General features: G+C 38.1%; 1 protein-coding gene across 1 annotated transcript in view; it reads right to left on the bottom strand.

The window, feature by feature from the left end:
* Nucleotides 1-10,701: 10,701 nt before the first annotated feature.
* Nucleotides 10,702-27,860, bottom strand: part of ADAMTS20 (ADAM metallopeptidase with thrombospondin type 1 motif 20) — a 100,454-nt gene continuing 83,295 nt past the window's right edge. Inside the window, exons 29-39 of the mRNA XM_074903020.1 lie at nt 23,764-23,931; nt 22,340-22,513; nt 19,404-19,574; nt 18,561-18,761; nt 18,297-18,426; nt 18,051-18,139; nt 17,858-17,952; nt 17,322-17,455; nt 16,494-16,585; nt 13,003-13,107; nt 10,702-12,384 (exon numbers count right to left, since the gene is read on the bottom strand). Coding sequence (XP_074759121.1) covers nt 12,295-12,384; nt 13,003-13,107; nt 16,494-16,585; nt 17,322-17,455; nt 17,858-17,952; nt 18,051-18,139; nt 18,297-18,426; nt 18,561-18,761; nt 19,404-19,574; nt 22,340-22,513; nt 23,764-23,931 — 1,449 coding nt within the window. The 3' untranslated portion in view covers nt 10,702-12,294. The remainder of the gene's footprint in view (nt 12,385-13,002; nt 13,108-16,493; nt 16,586-17,321; nt 17,456-17,857; nt 17,953-18,050; nt 18,140-18,296; nt 18,427-18,560; nt 18,762-19,403; nt 19,575-22,339; nt 22,514-23,763; nt 23,932-27,860) is intronic.

The following is a 27,860-nucleotide window of genomic DNA, read 5'->3' as shown; positions in this document are numbered from 1 at the left end:
ATCAACCAACCTTATTTGTTAAAATATCTGTGTTAAAAAGGCTTGAAAAATGATATCAGGTAAGTCTGACAAGAGATGCTTTCCATAAAACTGTATCAACTGGCACTGCTGATAGCAGTCTCCTGCAAAGAGAACCTTTTATCAGTAACTCTGATGTTTTGCCCAGGATTGATGGTAAAGCCCAGAAGCATCCTTTCAGATCGCTGTATTTATGACTTTAAAATAATGGCATACAAATGAGCTTTCTTACAGGCCTCTGGAAACATAAACCATAATTTCCCAGTTGGGTGCCAAAGATTGCACATTTAAATAATATCTGCAAAGGCCATGGGAATTGCAGATGCTTAAAATTAGGTCATGTTTCTTTATATGTTGAACATGGGTTTAGGCATCTAGCTTCTTATGTGAAAATTATACAAGTGTGAACAGCCCACTTCCAGACAAGCATGGTTGTGCTTGTGATCATTTGCTTTGCCTGTATGTAAAAACCTGCTAAAAGTGGGTGTAGACAGAAGGAACTTGTTCAGCGTGGCTGAACAGGGTTTCCTCCGCTGCCAGGTGTCAAACGTAGCATCAGACAATAGCTGAGGTGTGGAAAAATGTACAACATGAAGACGTACCTGCGTGGGAACTTGCCACAGAGCAGGTCTGGTGTGGAGATTATGTGGCATTTGAAGAAAGAGACACAGAGAGGGATGGAGAGGAAGAGGTGGAGAGAGGGAGAATAACCCTTAAAATTAGAATTAAAGTGGGAAAATTATAAATCCCTCCAAGTCCTACTAAACTACTGCTGCTGAGGACAGGGCTGTCCATGAGTTCAAACCATCCCACTTTCTGCCACTTACACTGACATCAAAGTGTGCTTTTCCAACTGGCTATCCTGTCTCCCAGGGTAGCAGCTAAACATTGCTACAATAAATCCAAATCTCATATGTAGCATTAAAAATCATAAGTGCATTGCAATCAGCCTATCTTGGTCCTGGCCAAAATCCATAGTAAAGAAATTCACAGCAAATGTCTTTGCAGTGCTGAGGGCGGGAGGTGAGATTTTTGAAGATGATCTAAGTACATGCCTCAGCAGGGCTGATTTTCCTGGGCGGGCTGCCATGCTCACATGAGCACGCCATGTCTGATAGCCAAACAAGCTTGTTCAGAATGAGCTGGGTGTCTCTGCACAGCCCTGCATTATCACACAAGCTTTGCATTTAACATTGGCTCCTGAATGTATAAGGAATCTTTAAGTGGTATTTCTGGTCAGAGATGGGCCATCTTTAGACACCAAATTCATATTTAAATGTCCGGGAAGTAGCCGTCTAAACACTTTTGAAAATCTGGTCCTATGGCTTTCAAGCCACTAAAATGAACCAGTAAATCTTAGCCAAAGGGCTAGTCTGATCTTGCCATCTATTGGTAGAAACCCATGGCTACAGCTGAGAATGCATTTTCTTTACAATCTTTTTCAGGCATCTCAATGGCTGGAGTAATTCAGTCTATGAAAATCAGCTCCTGTCTTCACTGAAACGAACAGTTAGCATTTACAGATTATTTCTATTGCCCTTTGACAGGCTAAAATAAGGCTTTGCTTCCTTGTTTCTAAAACAATAGGATCCAGGGAAGCAACTGTTTCTAATATTGAACAATGCATTTACCCTTACAAGACATCAGTTTGTATAATGGGATGCCTGCTCCACCTCCAGCATCTAGTTTGAGGGCACGGTTTTCAAGAGGTGAGCTCCTGAAAGGGGTTCAGACCTCTTTCAAGTTTCTCAACTTGGATGCCCAAATAGCAAATAGCCAAAATTGCTCATAGATTAAAAAAAAACAAACCAAAAAGTCTACTAAACTGTCTGGAGGTCAAGGGTAGAAGAGGTGATTTTCAGACATCTTATACTTCTGCAGCCTCAGCTCTTCCCCAGCATGTTTGCTACTGACCTTGCCTCTGGAGATCATATATCTGCTCTACAGCGGCCATCTTTCTTATCCTTAATTTACCAAGCCATTTTTTTCATGCTTAATTCAGAAAGAAAAGAATTTATGGACCATAAGACCTCACACAAAAAAAATCACAGCAGGAGAGAGGGGAAGCAGTCTGGCAAATGGATGGATCAGAAGCAATAAAAGTGCTTTTTCTTCTTCATCATCTAGGGAACTTGTGACTCGTAATGTGGGAGGACTGAAACTCGCTATGTAGTCCTGAAGTTAATTTAAAATATAATCAAAAAAGTACTTAAAAGAATGAACTTCTGCCAAATGAGTAAGCCATTAAAATATGCCCAAAGTATGTTATATAAGCAGAGTTTAATGCAAGTGATGGTAAGAAAATATTTGGAGTCACTAAGTCTGTATGTACCACAAATCAAAGTGTTGTGTAATGAGAATTATTTTGTCACCATCTTGTGGGACATTAGGGTAACATCTGGACTGCTCCTGATTTTAGCTTGTGGGTTCACTATGTGCTGAAGAAAATGGTTAGGAAGTGATTGGTCTAAATATTACATTGGTGTCAGTGTACACAATACTGTAAAATGAGCATTTTCGAGCTCCTGCAGTTTTACTGTGCTGCTGAGCAAACTTTCCCATTTGCAGGCCAAATATTTCTCCCAAAGGCTGTATGCAGATTCTTATAAAAGTTGACACAACAAAGGGGGAACAGAAATCAAATTGCTAACATAAACAGTTATGTCTTCTCGGAGAATATCTCTGTTACAGCCATCTGATTTCAAATGGTTTCCTTAAGCCCTAATTTATTACTTCAAGTTCAGAAACTGTGCCTAGTAAGGAGATGCTTGAGAAAGACACTCCCTCTCCCCATCGGTCCAAGCAGTTGGTGTCTGATGCAAAATTTTCTGGGTAAATGTGAACCAGATGTTCCCCAAGCCTAACTTGTGAACTTCTGTCCTGGGTTTCTACTCTGAGCCAGTGCGAGTCGGTTGGAGATTACACAGCAGCAAGGGGCAGTCTGGGTAAGCACGCCGCTCCAGACCTCTGTTCACGGAGCTGTGGAAGTGCTCCTCCCTCACTGCCCACATCCACCAAAGTACAGAGCACACTCTTTCCAGGGCTGCTGTACAGCACCCAGCACAGCAAAACAGACTTGTAGTGAACAAACACGTTGTGTTGTGGGTTTCTAAGAGAGGTGCCAAGGCTGTATGGCCTCAGTACGACAATTCCTCCATGTCAGCTCTGCCCGTGAGCGCCTTTTAGCCAGCCCTCCTGCTGCTGCTGCATTAGCCGAGGATGTTGTATCTGAGAGGTCTGTGATAGAGAAATCTGGAGTCAGATTATATTTCCCAACTGTTAATAAAATTTCCCCTGGAATAAAAGTAGAGGATCTGGCGCCACTTTATGTTATTCAAAACCACAAATTTCCTCTCCTTTGCAATCTGCCAGAATTACAGACTCTTTTGCAACTTCTTAAAAATTCAAGATGGTTTCCTCAAGTGAGCATCCCCCTCCTTTGGAACACACCCAGGGAAAATTAGTGATCCAATTTAGCACAGCTATTAATGAGGAGAGGGAAGGGTGATAGTGACTCAGCAGGACAGCCCCATGCAATGGAATACATTAGTGTTTCATCCCTGCACCTCCCCCGCCTGGGGGTGTCAAAGGTTTTTGCAGCAAATGGCAACAGGAATGATGCTCTCCAGCCAAGGTGAAGAGCGTAAGCTATTTGTGAGAGGGACAAGGAGGGTCTCTTCACTTTCAGCCTCTGGGCTGCTCCAGGGCCAGTAAATTAAACAGGGCTGGGGCATGGGATGACCTCTGCTTCACTGGCTGTGGCATTAAATTGTCGCCACATTTCTTGGTGCTGTTTTGGCCTGTACCACTCTCCAGACAGCATGAGGACACATTTTGGAGCAGCATGCATCAGAAGCCCCCTGCAGCAAGCAGGGACCCCTCCCTCAGAGCGGGGATTTATACCTATAGATGTATAGAGGTGAACTATCTTGTGCCACTGATTAGTAGGATAGATGTAGCCATAGAGTCGAGATTTTATTTGATGCCTGGCAAGACCTGTTTAACATTTCCTGTTTGGATTGATAGTCACATTTTCTTGTTAAGAAGTACCTATGACTAATGCAGGTATGTAGGGAGCTAGATTGGAAATCATCAGATTATTTCCCAGTTTTTAACGGCCTATGTCACCTTACATCTCTCATTGTTCAGTGTGTTACAGCCCTCCCGCCCTGAAGGCCTCTAGTTGTGTAGGACATTATAAAATAGACCACTGATGTCCGCTGGAGCCTCTTGTTATAACCTGTGAAATTTGTTACAGGAAATAAATGCTAAGAATAGTCAAGAACCCTAAACCAGACAACTGGAGATTTGAAGAAGACATCTTTCATGTTGGATTTGTCTTACTATTTCCAATAGGCTGAAAGACAGGTGGCTCCTGAACTTCAGCAGGACTGAAGGAGATCTGTCCTGAGCAGGACACAGCAGCTACCCCAGTGCTGAGGCTCAGAGGTGTCCTACCATGTCATGTGAGCCACAGCTGCACACAGGACACCCAGGCGCCTTGGCAATGCCTGCAGAAAGAAATAGGGCTCAGTTATGAGATTGACAGAAGGCACTTCTGGGGAACCACATTGTCTCTAGGTGATGCTAAGGGATGAGCTCTACAATGACCACTGAAGTCTATGATGGATGCAAACAGCTCCCTTCTTTGTGGCTCATGGAGGAGCACTTTCCTGGTAAAGGATCAACATACTATCACTGGAGCAAGGACTGGGTGAAACAGGTGAGTGTGGAAAACTTAATCACTTCCCAGCTGAACAAGAAGGGTGTTTATATATGGAGGGAGAATTCTTTGCCATGCTCGGTAACTCAGCAATTAGGAGCATGCTCCTTTTAGGAAGATCTAGGTTTGAGACAATTATCTGCTAGTTGCAGCTATGCAGGGAAGACAGCCTGTCTCCTGCATACCAAGAGATCATTTTAATGTCCTCATATCTAATATTCTGATATTTTGAGTTCATACTTGTCATGGCATTGATCACATAATTTAGTTCTGGCTCCTATGGTAAAGGCAGTGTGAATTAACTTCACTGTATATGACTAGACAGACCTTTAAAGCAAAATATGCCCTCAGATTTGCATGAAATTTCTGCTTTCAGAGCAAGCGATTCTTGCATAGCTATAGGGAATTTAACTGGCAACATTTCTAAGACAGACATTTTGAATAGCAACTCCTGATTAAAAAAATACCACAAGAGTTACTGTGTTACATAATTTCTCCCATATTCCTATTAGTACTAGTATATTTTGAAAAATAACCACATGCTTTGTCCTGGACAAAATGCTAGAGGAAGACACATGGCTAGGAACAAACATTAAAAAAACTGCACAGCCTGAGGTTTCATGCACGGGGAACTGGATCCCCCACATTAGATCCATGCACCAGTGCAGAATTACATGCATATTACCGGGATTCAGTGAAGGGCTAGAAATACCCCCGATATGGTGACTTGTGGAATCAGAGCCAGCAGTCTTCTATTGTACCGAACACCAATTCACATGAAATTTTTTGTAATGTACCACTTTACAAAAAAAACCCCAAACAAAAGCAAACCACACCAAAACCCAGAAAAACTTTGCCAAGTTGCTTCTTATGCTTGTGCCAACTTCTGCCTTCTGACATGGAAAATGCCACAGGCTTGATGAGGAGTGTGTATGTGGGGGGTGGGTAGAAATATTTAAATACACAATTGTTTGAATGTGTGTTTCTAGGGCAATAACATTAACATATGCTACCTCACTTTTTTCAGCAAGTAAAGCAGAAAGAAAAAATGTTGAAGAACTAATTTCTCCAAAAGAAGGTTGTTTCAGTTAGAGAAGTCAGCCTCATCCAAAAGATATGAAACAGTGCTTGTGGTGCATGGAAGAAAACACACACAGAGAGGATGACACTGCACAGCATGGAATTGTCTGTAGATAAATTTTTTATTAAAATTTTATGATTCATACAGCTTATATATAAATTATTATGGCAGTAACAACACAGCGCAGATAACAATGGTGGGGTTTTTGTTTGATCATGGGCTAGGTAAGTTTTTTAGGTAGACAGAAGCTTGTTTCCATTTAGAGATAAAACTCTCCCTGTCCCTCTTCTTAAACAGGGATGTAAGTTACTGCTGGAAACAGTGCTCCAGAGTTCACTTCCCTTTACTGCTTTGAAATATTCTGAATGTCAAATTTCATATGAAGCAATGCTGTCGACAGCTGGCCAGGCAAACACATTGCAGGAGGGTGTACTTCCAATCAAAAAAAACCCCTCTCTCTTTTATGCCCGCCTATCTGCATTCCCCATAGATCAGTCTCAAAATAATCCCTCTGAGTAAATATTTGGCAACACAATATGAAAAATATACCTGGCCACCTAAGAAAGAGCATCAACAAGTCTCTAATCCTGGCATGGAAGAGAGGACTTTAGAAGTAAAATAATACCTTTTTACTGTGCTTTTGTGTTAGCATACAGGTTGTGTATTTTCCCTTTGAAGTAACAGCTACGAATTTACTCCTTTCTCTCTCAGGAGTTGCAAGCAGAAATGTAGTTGAGGAACTGGGGACTGTTACTTTTCTGGCAAGAGTAGTAATAAGACAGAAAACAACAGTTGAAGGGCAAAAGAATTCTTAGCTAAATACCTTGTAAACCCTAATGAAAGTGGCTACTGGTGGCAGTTTTCCTAGCCCTGTCGGAGTTGCAGACATTCCAGGAACAAAAATACTAGCAGGGCTGCTGTTTTCTTTACTGAGGTGTTAAATAAATGTTTTTACAACAAGCCTTTTCTGCAAGATGTTTTAAATACAAAGCATTAAAAAGAAACTTTCCACCCTCTGATTTTACAAGCACAAATTTCAATTTGTTTTCTGTGCAACTCCATTTTTAATTATTCCACTTTCCAGACAAACATCAAAAAACTCATGGAGAATGATGAACTGACTATGAATGTCATTCCCACGATCAATGAATGACTGCCAGAGACAACTAAAGTGCAAAAAAGGATTTCATCCTACCAGGTGTAAATGTATGCTACTGCTATGAATCACTCCAGCCTCTTCCATACAGAAAATTCATGAGCTCTCTTTGAATGTTCCTTGCTTCTGTAAATCAGACTGTAAAATAAGACCATAGAGTGATTTCAAAAAGAGCCTTTCAGTATTCATAAATGCAGGGGTTTGCTTTCCAAAACAAAATAGTAATAGTGTGCAAGACAGAAATAGCTTGTTTTATTTCAGCTACTCAGAGAGAGAGTTCTCCACTATTTACAGCATGGGTTCTCCCTGTTGCATGCTTTGTTTAATTACACAAATAAGATTTGAAATACGTGGACAAGAAAATTTTGTTGCAGGAACAGAGATAAAACACACACAGAGATTAAAGAAGGAAACATTTGTTTATTAAAAAGGAAAAGGTTCTGGATGGCAGCACAGAATCAAACATGAGACAGATGAATGTATGCACATCTGTTCATGTTTAAATGCAAAATATAGACATAAATATGGTTAGATCTTTGCTCTGCTCTACTGCTACAGTATTTTTATACAGTCAATTCAAAGGAATATCTGTCATAACTGAACACAAGGAGAAATTTATCAGAAACAGAGCACAGATTGCTTCTCTAAAGCCAGGATAAACAAAGCCCAGAAAAGTCTCTCAAGCTATGCTATTGCAAAATAAACTTAATGTGCAAAAGAAAACCACCTTCTGTGGATGAGAAGATTAAATGTCAGATTCAACTCCAAGTCAGATAGCTTGTTCTTCTTTTTGAATAAAACGCTGGTAATTTTCCCCTGCTATCATCACACTTACTGCTCTGTCTGAAGAAAAGCCAGTACTGTGAAGCAGGAATGCACTTTAAAAGCAACACCTTACTTTTTCTATCATCTATTCAGTCTATTTCCAAAGCACACCAGAGAGAGAGGCTGATGAGATTCCCCCTCGAAATGTTTTTTAAAGCATAGATACAATGAGATCATTTTGAATACTCTTAAATGCTCAGGAAAAGATGGCCAAATACTTAACGAGAGCAAAGCCTTACAAGAGAGACAATGAGCTGGCGCAGAGGATACAGATGCTTCCCCAGGGTTGCCACTCTCTAGCCTGGAGGACTTGATCTCATACTGGTTCTGCCATGCTAACCTCCAGTCCTACTTTTCCCTGCATTGGGTAAGATACCATTTAACTGTTCAGCACATGAGGAGGTATAAAGTGCAGCTTTTGGTATTTAATGGCTCAGATACCACATCTATAAAACTAGAAATATGGAAATGTATTGTATCATGAAAGCTAATCTTTGGAAAAGGTTCTGGTGGGCTTCTCTGGAGTGCAGTTGGAAATTGTTTTAACTTATAAATAAAGCCAACATGGATTATTATAAATCTCAACCGCAATGTTTATATATAATGGTCATTTTAATATTAATTTCCTATTTACATATTCAATTATCTTGCTTCAGAACTATTTTTGTACATAGTTTTCCTGTTCTCTATTTTTTAAGTTGTTAAAATATTACAGCATATTTCTGTTCCACTTCTAAATCAAGTTCAGTTTTGATAGTCACAGAACATCAATTTTCAGGAATCTATTTGTTCATTGAAACAATAAATCCAACCCCTCACACTTCTCACTAATCTTACTTAAAGCCCTGAAAGATATAAAAAGCATTTGCCAGATAGTAATATTTTATTCAGATTCTGAATTTCTCATGTGTTAGTCCAATAAAACTGCAAAGACCTAACTCCCCTCCTTGCTACGTGTAACGTTCATTTCAAATAATCAACAAAAATGAAAGTTATGCTAAACATATTCCAGGTTACACAAGTGGAAGAAAAACTCCAAATCCATCCGTCATTTTTTTGAGTATGCCTTGGATATTATAGCCTCTCAGATAAGAAAAGTACACAACCATCCATCAGAAACCTACATAAACACACACACATATATATATATATGCTGAAATCACTCAGTCACAGCTCTTCCCATGAACGTAGGATTAGCTGATTGTACAACACACTGACGTGTGTCCCAGATCAAATGCCTGGGAGTATTCTGCTCCTCTCTACAGGGAGAGTGGCACAACAGACCACGCCAGGATGGATTCAGTTAGGATGGAGACCCGTTAGTGTACTCAGAGCCAGGGTTTCCAGCTCCTCCCAGATACAACCTTTGGAGAAATACAGGTAGAAGACATTCAGATGATGTCTTCACCAAGAGATGTCACAGTACCCATTTCAAAGCACAGCAAGTCACATTTTGTTAGATAAATGTGAGCAACAAAGTTTTTTAACATCTAATCCATCTTTAGAATCCAATATTCAGATAAGTACTCAATGTGTGTGTGTGCATACACATAATGAAGTAAGTGCAGTTGTGTCACCTAGTATTTGATGCTATCATTGATGGGATTAAAAATGTCCTAGAAGACACCTAACAAAGTATTGTTACAATCATCTTTAACTATTATAATTCCTTAGTTATTTTTTCTATATGGAATAGTGACGGGACAGTTCAGCATTTCATTTTCTAAGCATCAACCAAAACTGGAGAGCTGTGTGACTGTGAGCAGTGGTGGGCAGCTCAGCACATGCAGACCCAACAAAGTAGAGCTCGCAGTGCTCTCATAGATCACCCCACTACCCTGGCTGGCATTTTGGCTGCCCAGTGCAGTGGAAATCCACAGCAATCTCAATTAAAGGATATGGAAATCTACTGCAAATACAACCAGTGATTCTCATTTTACTGCATGGACCTTCTACTGTGTCAGCATCATCAAGCCTCTAAATTCTTCAGAGCTGACCATCAGGCTCATGTTTTCCTTAAATTGCCCTTGGGATGAAGAGTTAGTAAGTTGAAAGGGGGTGATTGATTTAGCCCTTTTTCTCAACAAAATCAAAATACTAACACAAGGAACTCACAAAATGCCAGAACACACAAGTACTTTCTCCCTACACTAGAGCTGAAACTCCAAAGCAAGGAAAAAAGAAAAGATGCAAAAAACTAGAACACAATACAGTGCTGTTTTATGTAGAAGTTGACATTGGGTCATAGGGCTTGCTCTAATTACAGAGAATACATTTTTCCTCAAAAATCACTGCTATTACACAATAAAAACACTTTCTTTGGTAGTGGATTTTCAGAGTGATTCTGTGGCAGCAGAGTTGAGCACTTGCTAGCCCCTAACTGCAGTTTCAGGGCTGAAAAGAAAATGGTCCTTCCTGGAGATGGAGGTGGACTGCAGTTCCCCTTCTGCCAAAGCAACTGTTGAAGGACCAAGATATAAAGGAGTTGCTCTGAGTTTAGTACAAGGAAGAGGAAGATTATTTCATATTTCTACATTATTTCAGTGAAGGATTTACAGCACAATCCCCCAAGAAAGGTATAGGTGAATATGGGGAGATGACTGGGAAGGCCACACAGACATGGAGTTTGTACCTCTGAAGTAGGATTTCCTTCCATGGAAAATATTCCTATGACTATAACCCATTTGTGTGGCAGTTATTCCAGTATAAGTCAGTATGTTACTGTGAAGAGGTATTAAGAACGTAGTTATTCTGCGCATTAATAAGTTGAAATGTTTTTTCCACATTTTGTACTAAGCATTTGATACCAAGGAAAAAAAAAAGTGAAAGTACTCTGTTACCATTCACACAAGCATATTTATTATATAAATATTTTATAAATTACAGGATTTTAATTATAAATGTAAACATTTATAGGAAAATAATGTTTTATGTTCTTATTAATGTTTACAACTAATATAAGGCACATAGTGCAAAAATACATTTCTGATGCAGAGATCACAAAATAATTACCTACACGTGTTATCTAAAAGTAGCTGCTTACACTTCTGTGGTACAGTATTGCTTTTAATTAATACATATTGCTAATTCATGGCTAACTCTTTCTGGGTAAAAACAGGATATAGCTGCCATTTGATCTACAATTGTACTGGCATGAAAAACAAGTATTTGGTTTACAGAATGTGTACAGTCAGAAAAAGGATGCATAGTTACCTGGCACATAATATTTGTTATTATTCATGTATAAAATTTTATTCTAAATACCTGAGAGTTGGCCCTGAAATGCATTATCTTCATACGCATATAGTCTTACAGTTCTGGACTGTAAAGTAATACCAAACACCATATCAAAGAGCTAATCATTTTCAAATCTAGTAAATCTTTCATACATTTTTCTGGAAGAAATAATTTTAACTAGCAGATGCTATAACTGTATTTACAAACACTGAAAAATTGTACTGAGTCAAAATTGGGACACCAAAACCACTGTGGGACTTGATGCTGCCTCTGCCCGGAGTTTGCACTAAGGTTACTGAAAATAACGTTGAACTGGAATCTAAGAGAGACACACACTACAGACTTTACTAATATGCCATTGGCCAGTGACAAGCAGTGAGGTGTATATAGAAAGTGTTTTAGTAAATACATATTAGTACAGTCATATACAAAATGCTATGGTAAACAGAATACACTGCTTTTACAGTATACTTGGATGAGAGGCAGGGATTTAAAAATCAGGTTTCCAAGCAATTTGTTTCCTTTTTTTTTTTTTTTTTTTTTCCTGTAACCACAACAAAACTAAGCATAAATGTTTAACGTGCTATAGAGACTACAGAGGTTAAACCACACTTCTCAGGATTACTGCTAGCATTTGAGCACCACAAAGAATATAATGAAGGGGATGGGGAAAAAATGCTTTTACTGACAAACACACAGATCTCTAGAAACTATCTCAAGCATGTTGGTTATTTACTTTTCTGCTCCAAGTTGTCGACAGATAATTCCTAAAAGGTTTCTCAAAATTAGAAATATTTTAAATAATTACCTGTCTTCTCTATATAGCAATACCTCTTTCTATATTTTAGTATATTTTATCAAGAAAACCAGTAGAGTATAAATTTTACCAAATACTGTATTAAAAATTGCACTAATTAGTTGCACATGAAGTATTACAATTATGTTACAATTTAAAGTGTTACCCATTGTAGCAACCTCAGTGCAATTTACTTGCTACTATACACTGTGCATTGAATGAATGCCTCTCCATTAAAACATGAAGCTTTATGATTGTGATTTATGCATGTGCTAGCCCACAAACAGATAATACACCCCTGAATAAACACTGAAGAAAATAGGAATTATTAGTAGCAAGCATTACAGTAACAAGCATTACAGAAATGAAATAATTAAAATACATACATACACAGAACCTACAATTTACACCTAAATGGCAGATGTCCCTGCTTTGATGCTCTTACTACATTAGAGTTCTCACTGTATTTGAAGTTGGAGACCAATAATTGTGTTAGGAATACATTTTCCACAAAATCCTCCACATCTTCCATATATTTTAGTACCATCCTGGGAACAGACAAAGAAAATAGTCAAGAAAAACAATTGAGATCATGGCCATATTGAAGCTCTTCGAGCTCTGCACACAGTAGACATTTTGACAAATCATACCTACAAACACTAAATCAAGAGACAGAATCAGATTAGTAAAACAGGCACAGAGATACTTTCTTCCCTGGCTTACCATCCAATGTTCTCTTAAACTGTGCATGCTTATTGTCCTTGTTCAACTGTTTTTTTGGTGTCCCACATGAATCAAGTTGAAGGTAAGCCATCTGTAAGGATCCTCTGTAGTAGGGTATCTTTAATAAAATGTTTTTTGGGGGTATTGTTTTTATTTTTTAAAAAAAGTATTATTAGGTATCTGCAAAACTTTTAATAAACCTGATTAACATACAATAGGATCTTATAATCAGTCAGAGTAGCGTAGGCAAGCAATGTTGATCTGGAATAGATTTGGGCCAGTGTGATTAAACATAGTTTTTGCATTACATCTGGAAGACGATGAGACCTTGAGCACTATTTCTGATTCACAGCTAGCTTTCACAAGAAAGTCATTACTTGCACCTTTGGAGCCACACTATTCCAAGACATAAGAGCAGGTAAAGGAAAACAGCATTGACTTACGTGAGATTTGTGTATGTCAGCAGTTGCATAGTTGCCCTGAGCAATCCACCTAACTGTACTAGATAGTCTCAGACCTGTACCAGCCAAATTGATGCTGAACTGTCCCTAACAAAACAAAAAAGCAAAAGGTAAAATACAAAGCTGATAAATACAGTTCAAAACACTAAAACACTTTACATTGGCATATCTGCACATATCAGTAGGGTATATCTAGACATTAAGTACTCAAAGGTGTGTACTTAACCTGGCTTAGTTACACTGCGTTATACCTCTTTATTTGACACAGATACATGAACAATTTATTCTGCAGTATCACCTGTGTATCAGCTGATCTGTAGCATTTGTCTGCAGAGTCTGAATACAGAACTAACATCAGACAATTCAAATTATTATTATATTAAATTTTCATTTACAAAAAGTATGGACTTGTAACATGCAAGAATAAGGTTGGCTTTAAAAAAAAATCTTCCAAGAAAGTACCTGAGGCTTTTGGCAATAACATGATAGGACATACTACTATCTGGAAATTACAAACAAATCACTTAGTTTCCTGGTTTTGGCTGAGATAGAGTTAATCTTTTGTAGCTGGTACAGTGCTGTGTTTTGGATTTAGTATGAGAATAAGGTTGATAGCACACTGATGTTTTAGTTGTTGCTAAGTAGTGCTTACCCTAAGTCAAAGATTTTTCAGTTTCCCATGTTCTGCCTGGGAGCAGGTGCACAAGAGGCTGGGAGGGAGCATGGCCAGGACAGCTGATCCAAACTCATCAAAGGGATATTCCATACCATAGGGTGTCATGCTCAGTATATAAACTGGGTGAAATGGCTGAGAGGGGCTGGTCGCTGCTCGGGGACTGGCTGGGCATTGCTTAGTGGACAGGGAGCAATTGCATTGTGCATCACCTGTCTTTCTTGGGTTTTATCTCTCTTTTTATCTTCGTTTTCATTATAATTATTATATTACATTGTTATTATTGTTATATTTTACTTCAGTTAAACTGTTCTTATCTCAACCCCTAAGTTTCTGATTCTCTTCCCCATCCCTCCAAGAGTTGGGGGGGGGGAATAGTGAGTGAGCAGCTGCATTGTGCTTAGTTGCTAGCTGGGGTTAAATCATGACACTTAGCCTCCTAATTCTCAAATTTTTGAAAGCACACTGTCCAAGAATCATCATCTTATCTTCCATTTCTTTTTCACTATAATAAATAACATAATTGAACACGAATATAAGTGGAGTTTAAAAAAAAATAATATTTCTAAATGGAATGTTTTGCAATACAAACCATTCAAAACAGTTTGTAGATTCTAAAATATTTGCCTGTGCAAATAGACGCTCTGAAAACTATCTTTAAAACAGAGTCAGTTCATATGAAAACAAGAAGTATATTAAAAGCAACAAACTACACTGCCTTGGTAAACTGGGGTACAGAAAGTTATTAAATTGCATTCACACAATAGTGCAATATGTTGGAAAGAATTACTACCTCCATAAAGAGCCTAATGGTCAGTTTAGCCAGCACTACAATGAGAAAACTCCCCCTCACATCCATACAATTCAGGAAAGGCCTGAATTTCTGTATTCAGACCTAGTTAAAATTGTCTAAATCCTGAGATGAAAGCTTTAGCAAAGATAACATTTCTATTGCATATGGTAGCTTCTATATTTTATTGCTTAATATTGTCATAGTCAGATATATTTATATATATATATATATATATATATTTGTGTGGGTATATGTATGTGTGCATGTATAAAATTCAGCATTCAGTCTTTATTCTTGTGATTCACTGAAATTCCTTCATAAAATTTCAGTCTTCTATTGTTCGGTATGGTAGATATGTTTTGAGAGCACTTCTATATAAAGTTGCTGTGTTTATAGCACTCTCATACTCAGGATGAACTAACATGAGCTCATATGGATAGGGTAGGTTGTTCTTCAAGTGTGCAAAAAGTGGAAGACTTGCATTTAATGAGTAAAGCATCTGGAGGAAATTAATACAGTGTGGAATGCTTTCCACAATTAACAAGCGCAAAGTAACTTCATTCACAGTGACATCATTTTGCAAATATAAATGAGAAGTGCTATGTACAATTATAATGACAGCTTAACAGCTGTCTGACGTGTCATGCAGCATATTCTAGGCCAGGAACAGATTTCAAGGACAGAGCGCAGGAATGGAGGCCTTTTTACTGCACTGAAAGTGTTAGTTTCAGTGCAAATCTTATAGATGGAAATGTGTCAGTGCAAAACCAAGCAATGACTTCCCAACAGAAGACTGCAAATAGATTTGTACTGTACTAAGCCCAGAGTTTGCAGGTTGAAGGTATTCAATACTGTAATGAACTCCAACGGTTTTCTTGACAGGGGTTAAGTCTACCTAACTTAGACATTTCATTTGTACCTAAATTGTACATCAGTTGTCTCTAGCTGCCCCTGAATATATCCACTCATGTAGCCTGTCTTAAGTTTAAGCACTTAGTATAGCTGGACAAAGGGTTTCACTTCCATGCAAGTCTGAACTAGTCAATCTTAACTCCCTTTATAATCAGTGCAAAGAAATACGCACTTCCAGAGGATGGTTGACTTCAGCCTAAGGTGTCTAATAGGGTAGCATTAGCTCAACTGTTTTCTAGAAAATCCCATTTCTGCCAATGGACTCCAAAGGCAGCCTAGGTTGACTAGTTCAGACATATGAGTATGTTCAGACAGTATGAGCAGACCTCTAGAGTGACAATGTTGGGTCAGAGAGGCCAATGCCTGTATAGGGCACACAGATTGGGGTTTTACTTTGGACTAACTGTCATCTATTTCCATAGACTGAATCTTCATTAGCAGTTAGGGTGCATTAAGATCCTTCTTCTGGAGCTCATTGTTTGATTTAGTTTCATCTAGAAGGCATCCCCTGTTCACATCTTTCAAGACTGCTCCATGATGTGAACCAACAAATAGTAAACTGGGATAATGCAGAGGTTAATTTAAAAGGCACCATACAATCTAAACTAAAACGCTAAGGTAGACACACCAGTTTTAACATATACTCCTAAACAGGATTGATTTCCTCTGGTAGTCTTCAAAGATATGAAGCATCATGAGAGAAACAGAGAAAATATAAGAAAAATTCTGCAGGATTATAGAAAAGGAAATTCACTGGAGAAGAACAAAGATTGAGTAGGGATTAGGGGAAACAAAGGATACACCACATCCCAAGGGAGGGAGAGCAATACATGAAATATGTAGAAAGCTGAATATACATACATGGACCCTAGTGAGAAAGTGTGGAGTAAATTTGAGCGAGAAACAGGGTGGGGAGATAGAGGAACAGGAGGGAAAAAAAAAAAAGAGAAGAAAAAAACCTTATTAATGTAGTACACAGACTAGACAGAATAGGAGATTGATTTAGAACCTTACAGCTCTAAACTGGTCACACAGATCTTTCTTTTCCCCGCCTCTTACGTGCACATTTCAAAGGGGATAAGAAATCATAAATACCTGTGGACATCTGGCAGCACTGTAGCAATCTCCAGCTGTAGCAAATGGAACTGCTCTTCCAAGTACAGTCTGAGCAAAAAGAAAATCTGTGGCTAGAAAACAGAAGATTACTCAACACCGAAACAGCTGCATTAGAAATTCAGGTGAAAACAATGCAAAAGGCATTAACATTGGGGGGTTTCGGTTTGTTTTGGGTGGGTTTTTTTGTTGGTTTGGGGAGGTTTTTTTGTGTGTTTTAGTTTGTTATTTTAGAAACTACGTTTTAAATAGTCCACTTTGGTTAATGCAACATCAGTCCAATCTACACACCCAGTTTTCTTTCAGAAGTAGGAGCGGGCTAGGAGGATGAATGTGCACTTGGACACAACTCCAGATGAGCTGACTGTGGGCCATCTTGCTGCCTTCAGACAGGGGCTTGAAAGCACTGAAAGATTCCCTGCCCATTTAGTATGTCTGCCAAGGTCTGAGAAGGGACTAACTACAGCATAGGAAGACTTTCCCAAGAAAAATATGCCAGGGACTAAAATGAAATTAAATAATAGGAACAAAACCTTAGAAACTGAAGCTAGCTCACATATAAAATATGAATCTGTAAGATTCATGCCACTTGACTGCTTGGGACAAACTAACAAGGGAGGTAGTGGTGATTCCTCACCTACTATTTTTTCTTTGAAATTCCCATTGAATTCCTAAAGGAAATGAGAGCTTTGTTTGCCCAAAAATGGCACAACTGGATCTATAAGTGGGTCAAAATGGTAATTTGGTAATCATGACCATGTGCAGCTTCAAGAAAACACTCATGTTGGCTAATACTGCCAAAATGCTTACTTTTAATTTGCATGGAAGCTATATCAAATCTTATTTTGCTAAAAACCGTGAAGCCAGCTGCAAGGTAGTCATTTCGACAGGCACAGTCTTGCCTTCTACTTCCATTGAAAGGACATTCATAGGGATTCCGCAGCCTAGAGAACAGCAAAGATTTAGTTTCCTTTTGACATTTTCCCATAACATCATAGTGAAAAATAATTGCATTGCACCATGCTGTATAAAAAATACTAAACAACAGTTACTGAACAAGCAGCTCAGCTATTAATCTTGGCTCAACTGAAATACTATTGTGGATTGAAGCCATTTCTACCAAAGTCATGATAGAAGATTTTTATAATCATTTAGTGCAATTAACAGAATTTCAGCGTGGAAATATCCACATTTCTGCATGCACGTTCATATGCTTGGATGTTTAAAACAGAAAATCAAGGAGAGAAATTCTACTCATCTGTTCTCACAAAAAGTAAGTATTATTTGATTCTTTTATTTTTGAAGGAATAAATGCACTTTATAAAACTACAAAACCACTTTTGTACCTGAATCCATACACTTCAGAAAAGTTGTCTGCTTCACCTTTTACCAATGTCAAATATTCTTTAGGATTTTCTAAGTGCATGCCTGAGCAATAAATCTGGAAGAGAAAATACAATCCCTTAGCATAATCTTTATTAGAAAAGTATTATTTAATAAAAATATGTGCTCATAAAAACTCATATATATTAAGAGTACCTTTATCATCCTTCCCTTAATGTTAAGTAGATATTCGCCATCCTTTCTAATCCCCCTTTTAATCTGGATATCTTTGCAGGTAGACTCACCTTCAAAATGAATTATTAAATCATATTAATATTTTATGACTAGAGCTTAATTTTAGGACAGACTTTTGTATAATTGTGCTCCAAATATATTTATAGCTTTTATATCAGTAACCTGGGAAAACAATAACTTCAGCTGAAAATTACAGCTGTCACTTACATTCTTCCTCATGACAGATTTTTCTGGCATCTGGTTGTAAATGTGGCAGGCACAAGTCACTGGAAAAGCCATTTTCAGTCATACATTCTACGGTTCTCTCCTTTACCCCCACTCCACAAGAGACTGAGCACTAGATGAGGATAGCCATCAAGAGTTAGTTTAGAAAGTAGTAAATAACTAACGTAATTATGTCAGCAAAGTAGTCTTGGCATTCATTTATGTTTGAGGCAGCTATCAAAAATGAGCTTGCACTTCTGTACTCACTTTGGTCCACTTCCCCACTCTCCAGGTAGCAGCTTGTGAACATCCTTTGACATTACATTTATAAATGTATGGGGATAGCTCTACTGGGCATTCTTGGTACGCTACAGTTCGAAGGCCATGGGCATGCTGATTTTGAACTGAATGGCTTCCAACACAGTACGCAATCCTCTGCTGGTAACCAAACTTACAGCTGGCTGAGCACTAAAACAAAATCCCCAAGCACAGGCATTATTTCCATGAAACAACCTTTCTGCAGCATTGCAATTACAGATAAGTCAACTCTGATCCTCACTTCGGCAAAAGCCAGTAATCCAATGTGTGCCGCCTCGGGGCTGGTACATCAGTGTGCAGAAGCGATGGTCTACAGTAGTTAAGCATGCAAGGAGATGGGAAGCCCCATGCTGCCCTTTTCTCAGCTCACGGAGCTTCCAGAGCAGTTCCCTCCCAGCTGCAGTACAAACAGAGCACACATAGGTAGTGCAGATGTGCAAGGTACTGATCCATCACTTCACTGAAATCAAGGAAAAGATTTTTGTTTACTCCAGTGAGATCACCTTGCAAGAGTTTCCTGGGAACCAGCAGAGGAATGCAGTGGTAGGGGCAGCTGTCCTTTGGCTGGTGTTTGTAGGTCCCAGGAGGGCTACCAGAAGACTGATAACAGTCACTACAATAAATCATGGCTGATTGGAAGGTTCAACGTGGAGAAATTTTAGGCACCCGTGTTCAGATGAAAATATATTTTTTTTTGTTTCGCTTTGCACAAATAATGTATGTTTTACAGCAATATAACATTCTTAAAAATATAGCTACATAAAAGATGTGCAAGCAGTATAATTAGTTTACCTGTGACAGTTCTCCTGTAAGCACAACATATTTAGAGGGAGATATCCTGCAGTTTTTGGTTGATGGAGGTTTTGTGGCGGGATCACAGAAGCTTTCATCCACTTGGAGCTGGTTTTCATCCACACATTTAACCTTCCGGTATATTTCCTCTCTTCTATATGATGACAAGCACTGAGTGCGAGAAAAACAGTCACAGTTTTTGTACTTAAACTAGCCATTTACAGAACAAAGCTATTTGCCATTTTTATTTGCCATTTGCCACACACCAGTAAAACCCAGACAGCAATGCCTTTTATGACATCTGTTATCAGTGTTGGACTGAATTGCTCACTGATTCAAAATCCTTTACTTTGTTTCCAAAGTTTAGGTACCTCTAATCAGCTAAAAAGCCAATAGTGTATGACATGACATCCTAATTGTTGGGTGAGACTGAGGAGAAATAGGAAAGAAATAATTTGGTCTTGAAAACAAATCAAAAAGAATCCCTGGAAGTACATATGTGATATTACACTGATAGAAACCAAAAGAAAACAAAACTGCCTGTTAATGAAGCCAGTGACAACTTTGGGCAGCAGTATCTGTTGAGCCTGTGCCTTTGTCCTCAGTGTCCTCAGACCTCCCCCTGTGGCAGGTTGGTGAGATGGAAAGCCATTGCAGTTCTGCCAGGACAGGATAAGACACTTGCTGCTATCAGAATCCAGAAAAGTGGAATTACAGGCCAAGTAATACATGTCAACAGCATGTCCCCAGCTATGGGTGCTTGCACTAATCTATTTGAACTTGCTGTGCTAAAGAAGGAAGGCTCAAATACACAAAATCCAGTCTCAGCAGAAGCAATAATCAGGAACACCACAGTCAGAGTAGAACCTAATTTAATAGTAATTTGGACCCGACAACAGTCAATTTGAAGACTCAGCAAGGTCTGACACACAGATCGTCTGTTGTTCAAATTTTATTATTATTGTCTCAAAGAGGCAACTTGAAGTACAAAAACCAGATGCTGTACAGTAAAACAGCTCTGCCAGAAGAAACCTCTAACTTTATCAAGTCAGGTCTTGAAAATCTCAAAGGATGGAGACTGCACAAATTCTCTGTGCAGCACATTCAACTGCCTGAATTGTCCTCAAGGAGAAAAAGTTTTTCATAACATCCAATTTAAACCCCTCTGTTTTCACGTTACTCCCATTGCCTCTTGTCTTCCTACCACGTGACAGCGTGCAGAACTTGTCTCCGTCCTCTTGGAAACTTCCTTGCTGTGGACTTGTATCAGGAGATGGAACGTGGATACAGTTGGCTCATGTAATTTACAGAAACACCTGATCTTTTATCAGCATGGAGCAATCAGAATATTAGGCACATAAGGAATAACGCAGTCATGCAATAAGGGGGGCAGGCAGAATTGTTTTCACTATGCTTTATACATTAGCCTTGTAGACATTCTTCTCTTTAGTATGAAAGTGCATGTTTGGCAGGAGAATGCTGGCTGCTGCTATCAGCCAGCCTCCCATCTGCAAGCTGGAGAAATGCTAGATCTGGAAATTTTTCTGCTATGCTGTGACTGGCGAGGTGAGGAAATGACACACAAGCACTCAGAGCTGAGACAGCTGGGCAAAATATTGTGAGTTTGCTGCACCAGAAGTGGAATACAGATGGATAAACACTTGAACTACTATTAATACTAGATGTACAAGGCTATATATGAATCTGGTGAGAGAAAGAATCTGAACACAGGAATTTCAAACAGCAATAACCATGTGGAAGTCGTCATGAGCCAACCAGAAGATGTAGTGAAACACAATGCATTTGTAGCAGAGAGCTCCGAGTACCCAGCTGGAATATATAAATATTTGACAGGAAAGGAAAATTTACCCTCATTCTCTGAAAGTGTATATTTGTGCTAAGAGAACATTATGAGTCACATCCACTAATTCCTGATTTTAACAGATTCATAGGAGAAGAGAACACTTTGAAGAAACATACATTGTCAGCTTTTCCTCCATATAGCTTAATAAAGGAATATGTGTCTGAACTGCATGAATATAATCCAGGTTTTGCAGAGCACCAACAAATGATTTATACATTAACACTAGTCACTTCTACAGCGCTGTGTCTATGAGACTTTTGAGTCTTCATATTCAAAGTTTCAGGGTGTTTGCCCTGGGAAATTTAACAGTGCAGATTATTAAGTTGCCACAAACTGTCTTTTTGTTTACTGTTATAGTAAGAGACAGGCTCTTACGCATACCATTTCAGGTATTGTACAGAAATTTTTGTTTTCTCCCTCCCTCTCACTTCATATATATTTGTATGTTTGCATACATGGATACAAAAGTTGTTAAATTTTTAGCATATAGAAAATAGTCATCACATCTTTAAAAATGACAGTTCCCTCCTGAAGGTATATTTAGATTTTCTTAACACTAATATGAAATTAATATTTGGTAGGAGAATGCTGAGCTTTACTTTGCGTCTTATCTTTTCTGGTAAGTCTTCCATACAGATCTTGAAAACACTGTTGTCCAAATGTTCTGCCTCTGAGGTTTTTACTTCCAGCTGACATTTCATTTGTATTTCTATTCTTATAAAGCGATTTTTTGAAAATTATTATCTCATAATGAGGTTTTATTAAACATTTTATGCACTATGTAAAGAACTTTGTATTCAAATTACGCAGTTCTATCAACAGGGACCTGCTTAGAGCTCCACCAGCACTTTTGGCTACAGCAGTAGACAAGCAAATCCTGTATAAAAAGAGTAAAAAAAGCCTTTAACACTTTTTTGTCACTTTTTAGTTTTTGCAAGTTTGACCTTCAAAATATCCAGTATGGTCACTTGTTATTCTGCAACATAACAACTATTAAAAATGTATCCAAATGTGAAAAAAAAACCTTTGGACATTACTCAGTCACTTCATACAAGTTCAAAGCCTTACTTACATCTTCCCATTCATCTGCCAGCCACTGGTACTGCATGCAGGCAGGCAGCCAGCAATGCCTCTTGCTAGCAGGCTGGGTATCACGATTACACATTGCTTCACTCACTTGACCCTGGCCCTTCAGCTGACAGTAGATGTCCCTTTGCTGAATTCCCACTCCACAGGATCCAGAACACTAAAATTGATCAAAATTAGTTATGTGTGAAATGAGACAGTCCCCAGAAGGTTGTACAGTTGCCATTATTACAAGTTCTTAGGGTATTACTTAAAATATACTTCACAACCCCTATAACAGTAGCGTTTCATTGCATCTGAAGAAATTTATGTTCAATATGTAAAACTACAATTAAAATAAAATTTTGTAAGACATAAAGAAAATAAATGCATCCAAGTTACCCAAACTGATCTTTCTGCTTAATTCACAGTATAAACAATCACTATAGGCATACACAAAGCAAAAGTTTACATTTTTGCAAGATCAAACCATTTAAGTTCTGAGTTTACATCATTCCTTTATTAGACACCAAGAGACTTGTCTGTTGTTTTACAATGCAAATAATAGAATGAAAGAAAAAAAATCTCAGTATTTCAGGTTAGAAAAATCTTGCAAATGGTGCAGTATTTCAAGGATACTGTCTTTTGCAGGTAGTACTAAGGATTTTGAATCATGAGGAGCTTAACAAAGGTTCAAATGCTTCCTGCCACATGCCTCTTTTCCTCCTTCCTGGCCAAAGGTATTTCATTACAACACTAAATCTTGCTGAGATAGACAGTCCCCTTTTACCCCAGTCAGAAGCATGACTAAGTCCCAAGCCTACTGAAGAGACTCAAGCCTAATCACAAAGTAGATACTGCTCTACCAGCTGTGGCCAAGCTGTGAAGAGTGGTAACATGTCTTTATCAATGTGGGGAATTATATTTTGAAAAAGCCAGTGAAATGCAAAATATTGCCCCGTGCTCAGGTACACAATTTCACAAGGTGAGAGACATTTTACCACACCAAGCCAGCAAAAAGGCCAGTATTGTGCCCACAAGCCTTTTTCTTGTCCTTATCCCACAAACCTGGCTTCACTCCAACATTCAGACTATCATAGCAATTACAGTGGTGCTACTGAATTTGTCACTGAAGGTAGGAAGTAAACTTTAAAAATTTACTGTTATTTTGAATTTACAAGGTAAACTGAGGAAAGTCATAAGTACTTATTCAGTCTAGGGTTTAGATTACCAAATACTTTTCAGATTTTGTGGATATTTACTTTTAATTACTCTTAAAAAAATTCTAATTAACTTGCTAATTTGTAGATTTCATTTTGATGTGCATCTAAAAAAACTTCCTTACAATTATTTCCATTGAAGTAGCATGTCATAAATATGATCTTGCCTTGTACTCGTATAGGGAACATAATTACAGCAGATTTTATATACCTCTTTCCATCTGCTGGCCTTCCAAGCAGGACATCTTCCAGCTCTACATATTTTGTACGTCCGTGGTTTTTTCAAATGTCTGCAGTTGCCGTCTTCTATTTTAGCTTGGAAGCTATTAAAACAATGCACATCACGAAACTTCAAACCTTTCCCACAGGAAACGGAACACTGAAAAAAGAAGTGTATTTCATTATTTTACTAAAAACCTCAAAGTAATAAGAAAAACAGAAGCTGTGGCCTCTCCTAAACTGGACTCTACGATTACAGGAATAAGTTTCAGTATTATGACACAACATCTACTGCACATATCTGAATTTCCTGTGTAAGCTCTCTCATACTGAGCATTACCGATCAGATGCCAAACATCTCTCAGGTCTTGTTCATTCATTGATGTTGTAATTGACAAACACCTAACCTCAGACATCCATATCCATGCAGGAGGCAGCTTGATATTATGATCTCACAAGAACATGTTCTAGCAGCCTTCTGTTTACAGTACATACATTGCTACTTTCATGTAAGCATGATGCTTATCATAAGCATTAAAGGAAGGAAAATGCAAAATCATAAGTACACATGTTTCCAGCTATTAGGCTACAAAGTTATGTTTGTTCTGCCACCTCCCTTCCATGAGCTTTGGGAATCTTGCTGTATGTGACAAAGAGGCAAGAGAAAAGGTATTAAGTAGACACTATAGGTTATGGTGCAGACCTTGGATGCGATGCACAGCCTTGCCCCGCCATTCTCTTTCCTCCAGAAAGTTGCTACGATATAAACAACTGGCTCGAGAACCTCCCTCTCTCCAACATATAACCAATGGGGCTGCAGATACGTTTTGTGAAACCCACCCTGGCAATACACACTAGCCATGATTAGACTGTGTCTGACAGATCAGTCTCTTCTGGACAAAGGGCAAGTCCTCTGCTAAATTGCTGGACTGCTGTAAGACTTTAGTGAGGTTTGAATTTAATTATTCAAATTAGAGCTGTCCTATTCACCTACAGAGCAGAGCTACAGGTCCTAGGGAACTTTCACTCAAACAAGGAACACCTGAAGCACTTCCAAATTAGATGGCTACTCAGCTGACTTATCTTGGACCATGAACATTGTGAATGAAAGCACTTAAGGTGGTTTTTTTTTTTTTCAATCTTATAATTAATTTTCCTATTTTACATTCTTCTATCAGAAAATTTTGATCAATGGAGACAATTTCTTTTCTGTCTGGAAAGGGAACATGCTTAATTTGTTCTAGAATTTCGTCCGTACTTTTATTTTATGCTTGGACAAACATTCCCTACAGAATCATATTCAAATCAAAATTTAATTTCTAAGTGGATGTGAAAAAAAGGATTTAAATACAGACTTTCTTCAAAAGCACCAAAGATATTTCTCTTCCTTTTATTTCATATTGTCATCTATGTCACTAGCATTACACACTAACATAACCAAGCACTGTTAAATACATATAAGTTCTATTTTCAGGAAGTGAAATTCAAAGCATACAGCTTTTGTACAAAACCTGGCAAATATTTGCCCGAGAACAACAGGTAGAGAAAAGTTTTTAAAATATAGAACAAGCAACTATAGTAAATTAACCTGCTAGGTAGGAAACATTTTTAACAATAACTATACTTTGTTAAACAGTCTCACCTGACTCACTTGTCCTCAATACTACAAGGTTTCCTGTGTCCTTAAGCATTTATATGTGTAACTGTCATGGTTTAACCCCAGCTAGCAACTAAGCACCACCCAGCTTCTCACTCACTCCCCTCCACACTCGAATGAGGGAGAGAATCGGAAGAGTAAAAGTGAGAAAACTCATGGGCTGAGATAAAAGCCACCCACAGAAAAAAAGCAAAACAAAGAATTCGTTCACCACATCCCATGGACAGGCAGGTGTTCACCCTTCTCTAGGAAAGCAGGGCTCCAGCACATGTAACGGTTGCTTGGGAAGACAAACACCATCACTCCAACCCCCCCCCCCCCCCGCCCCCCCCTTTCTTCTTTCAGCTTTACATGCTGAGCATGATGCCATACGGTATGGAATATCCCTTTGGTCAAGTTGGGGCCAGCTGTCCCAGCTGTGTCCCCTCCCAACTCCTTGTGCACCTCGAGCCTACTCACTAGTGGGGTGGGGTGAGAGGCAGAAAAGTCCTTCGCTCTGTCCAAGCACTGCTCAGCAATAACGAAAACATCCCTGTATTATCAACACTGTTTTCAGCACAAATCAAAAACATATCCCCATACTAACTTCTGTGAAAAAAATCTCCAAATCTGTCCTAGCCAAAACCAGCAAAGTATCTTAAGGAATTAATTGAAACTGCCAATGTGTTTAAAATTAAATCTTTGCAGAATGAAGAAATAAATTTATTATCACTCAATATAATAAATATCATGTTTCTCTTATGCAACTGTATTTGCAAAAAGATAAGAGTACTGATTTGGCAACAACTTGCCTTTTAAGGAATAATGTAGGTCAGAAAACTTAAAACATTGGAAACCATATCACTATAAAAGCTCTTCAGGAAACTTGACTCTGAAGCCAGATGATTTAGTTATCAATGATAGCATGTATGCATGAAAACTAAAATATTGATATTATCTTGATAATTGGTTCTACTCTCCCTTAAAGCTTTTTTTTTTTTTTTTTTTTCCGGAATTTCAGCCATAAAATGTAGACCTAAGATTCTTCCTTTTTATTCTTCAGTAGTATACAAGTGAAGTGCAGCACGGAGTTACTTAACCTCCTCCTGTGATGAGTTAGAAAAGCACCACATACCCCTCCTACCTCAGTGGATTCTCCCCTGTGAAGCATGAATGAGGCTGCAGAGGGCTATGTCAGGCAGAGCCCTTCAAGTCCTCGTGGGCATGCTGCTCCAGGCTGAGAGCTGCAGCCAAAGGTGGTGTCCTAAAAAGTCTCCACTTCAGGTAAGGCTACTGTAGAATAATTTCACAGGACAGAATAGTCTCACTCTTTAATTTCTCATTGCCTTCACCATTACACTTTTCAGCATATATACATAATTATTTATACAGCTTATGCAGATATCTTATTCAAAAATAAGAGATTTATTGTACAGAGCTAATGGCTGCTAATAACAAAATAATATGTAAAAATATATCTCACCCTGCATCTCAGTCTTCTAAAGATCTTCTAATAAACTCTCTACCCACTAGATACATGTTTACTTCTACACAGGTTAGAATTGGGTCAGGGGTGTTTTTTCTTGTTTGTTTGTTTGGGGTTTTTTTTCTATTCATTGGTCCAAACTTAACTGAGTTACACCTCTTTTATATTTAAATGGCCTAATTTAATCTTTATAATTTGTGCTATTCTTTCTTCTAAAGAAATAAATTGAAGATTTGTGTGTTAAGTTAGCCTATTATAAGACACTAATAGAGTAATGCCTGTATAAAGAGATTATTTGCAGTTCTCTTTCATAAAGATGTTCTACTAATTCTCTAATTAGAGTAGGAATGATACAGGAATTAAGAAAATGCACATTTATTTTTAATCGTATTAGATAGAAAGCTGAAGAGGGAGTTAAGAAAGGAAAATACCAGTTTGGATGTTAATACAGAGGCTTTATAAAGTTATTTCAACTACTACTTAAACTTTCTTTCACTCAAATACTGTTTAGCTTTGATGACTCAAGCTAGCTGAAACCTATTGTTATTTTAGTGTTAAATACAGAAACACAAATGAAAGATAATTTCTACCTACAGATTTTAAATATTTTCAACTATTTTAAGAATATTTTTGTCTTCCAAAAAAAGTATTTTAATTATAAGGAATATAATTTAAATTTCCAGTAATGTAATTTAGGATAAATCATCAATTTTTTCTTTCTTGCTGTAACAGGCAATAAGATACAGAATTATGCCAACTCATGCCAAGAAAATATTTAAATAACTTTTTCCAAGGAGTGTTTTCACTCCATGTTAATTTAATATTAGCTTTAACAACTCAAAAAAGACATGTTTAACAGATTTGAATTATGTTGAAAACTAAATGCATTAAATCCTTACAAAATTTAAGTTTTCCAGAAATACCAAAGTAGCATTTCTGTTACAGATTTGCTCCCATTCTTTCACAT

This window comes from Athene noctua, chromosome 3, assembly GCF_965140245.1.
Source record: "Athene noctua chromosome 3, bAthNoc1.hap1.1, whole genome shotgun sequence".
NCBI classification, from domain to species: domain Eukaryota; kingdom Metazoa; phylum Chordata; class Aves; order Strigiformes; family Strigidae; genus Athene; species Athene noctua.
This window is presented reverse-complemented; position numbering and strand designations above follow the sequence as displayed.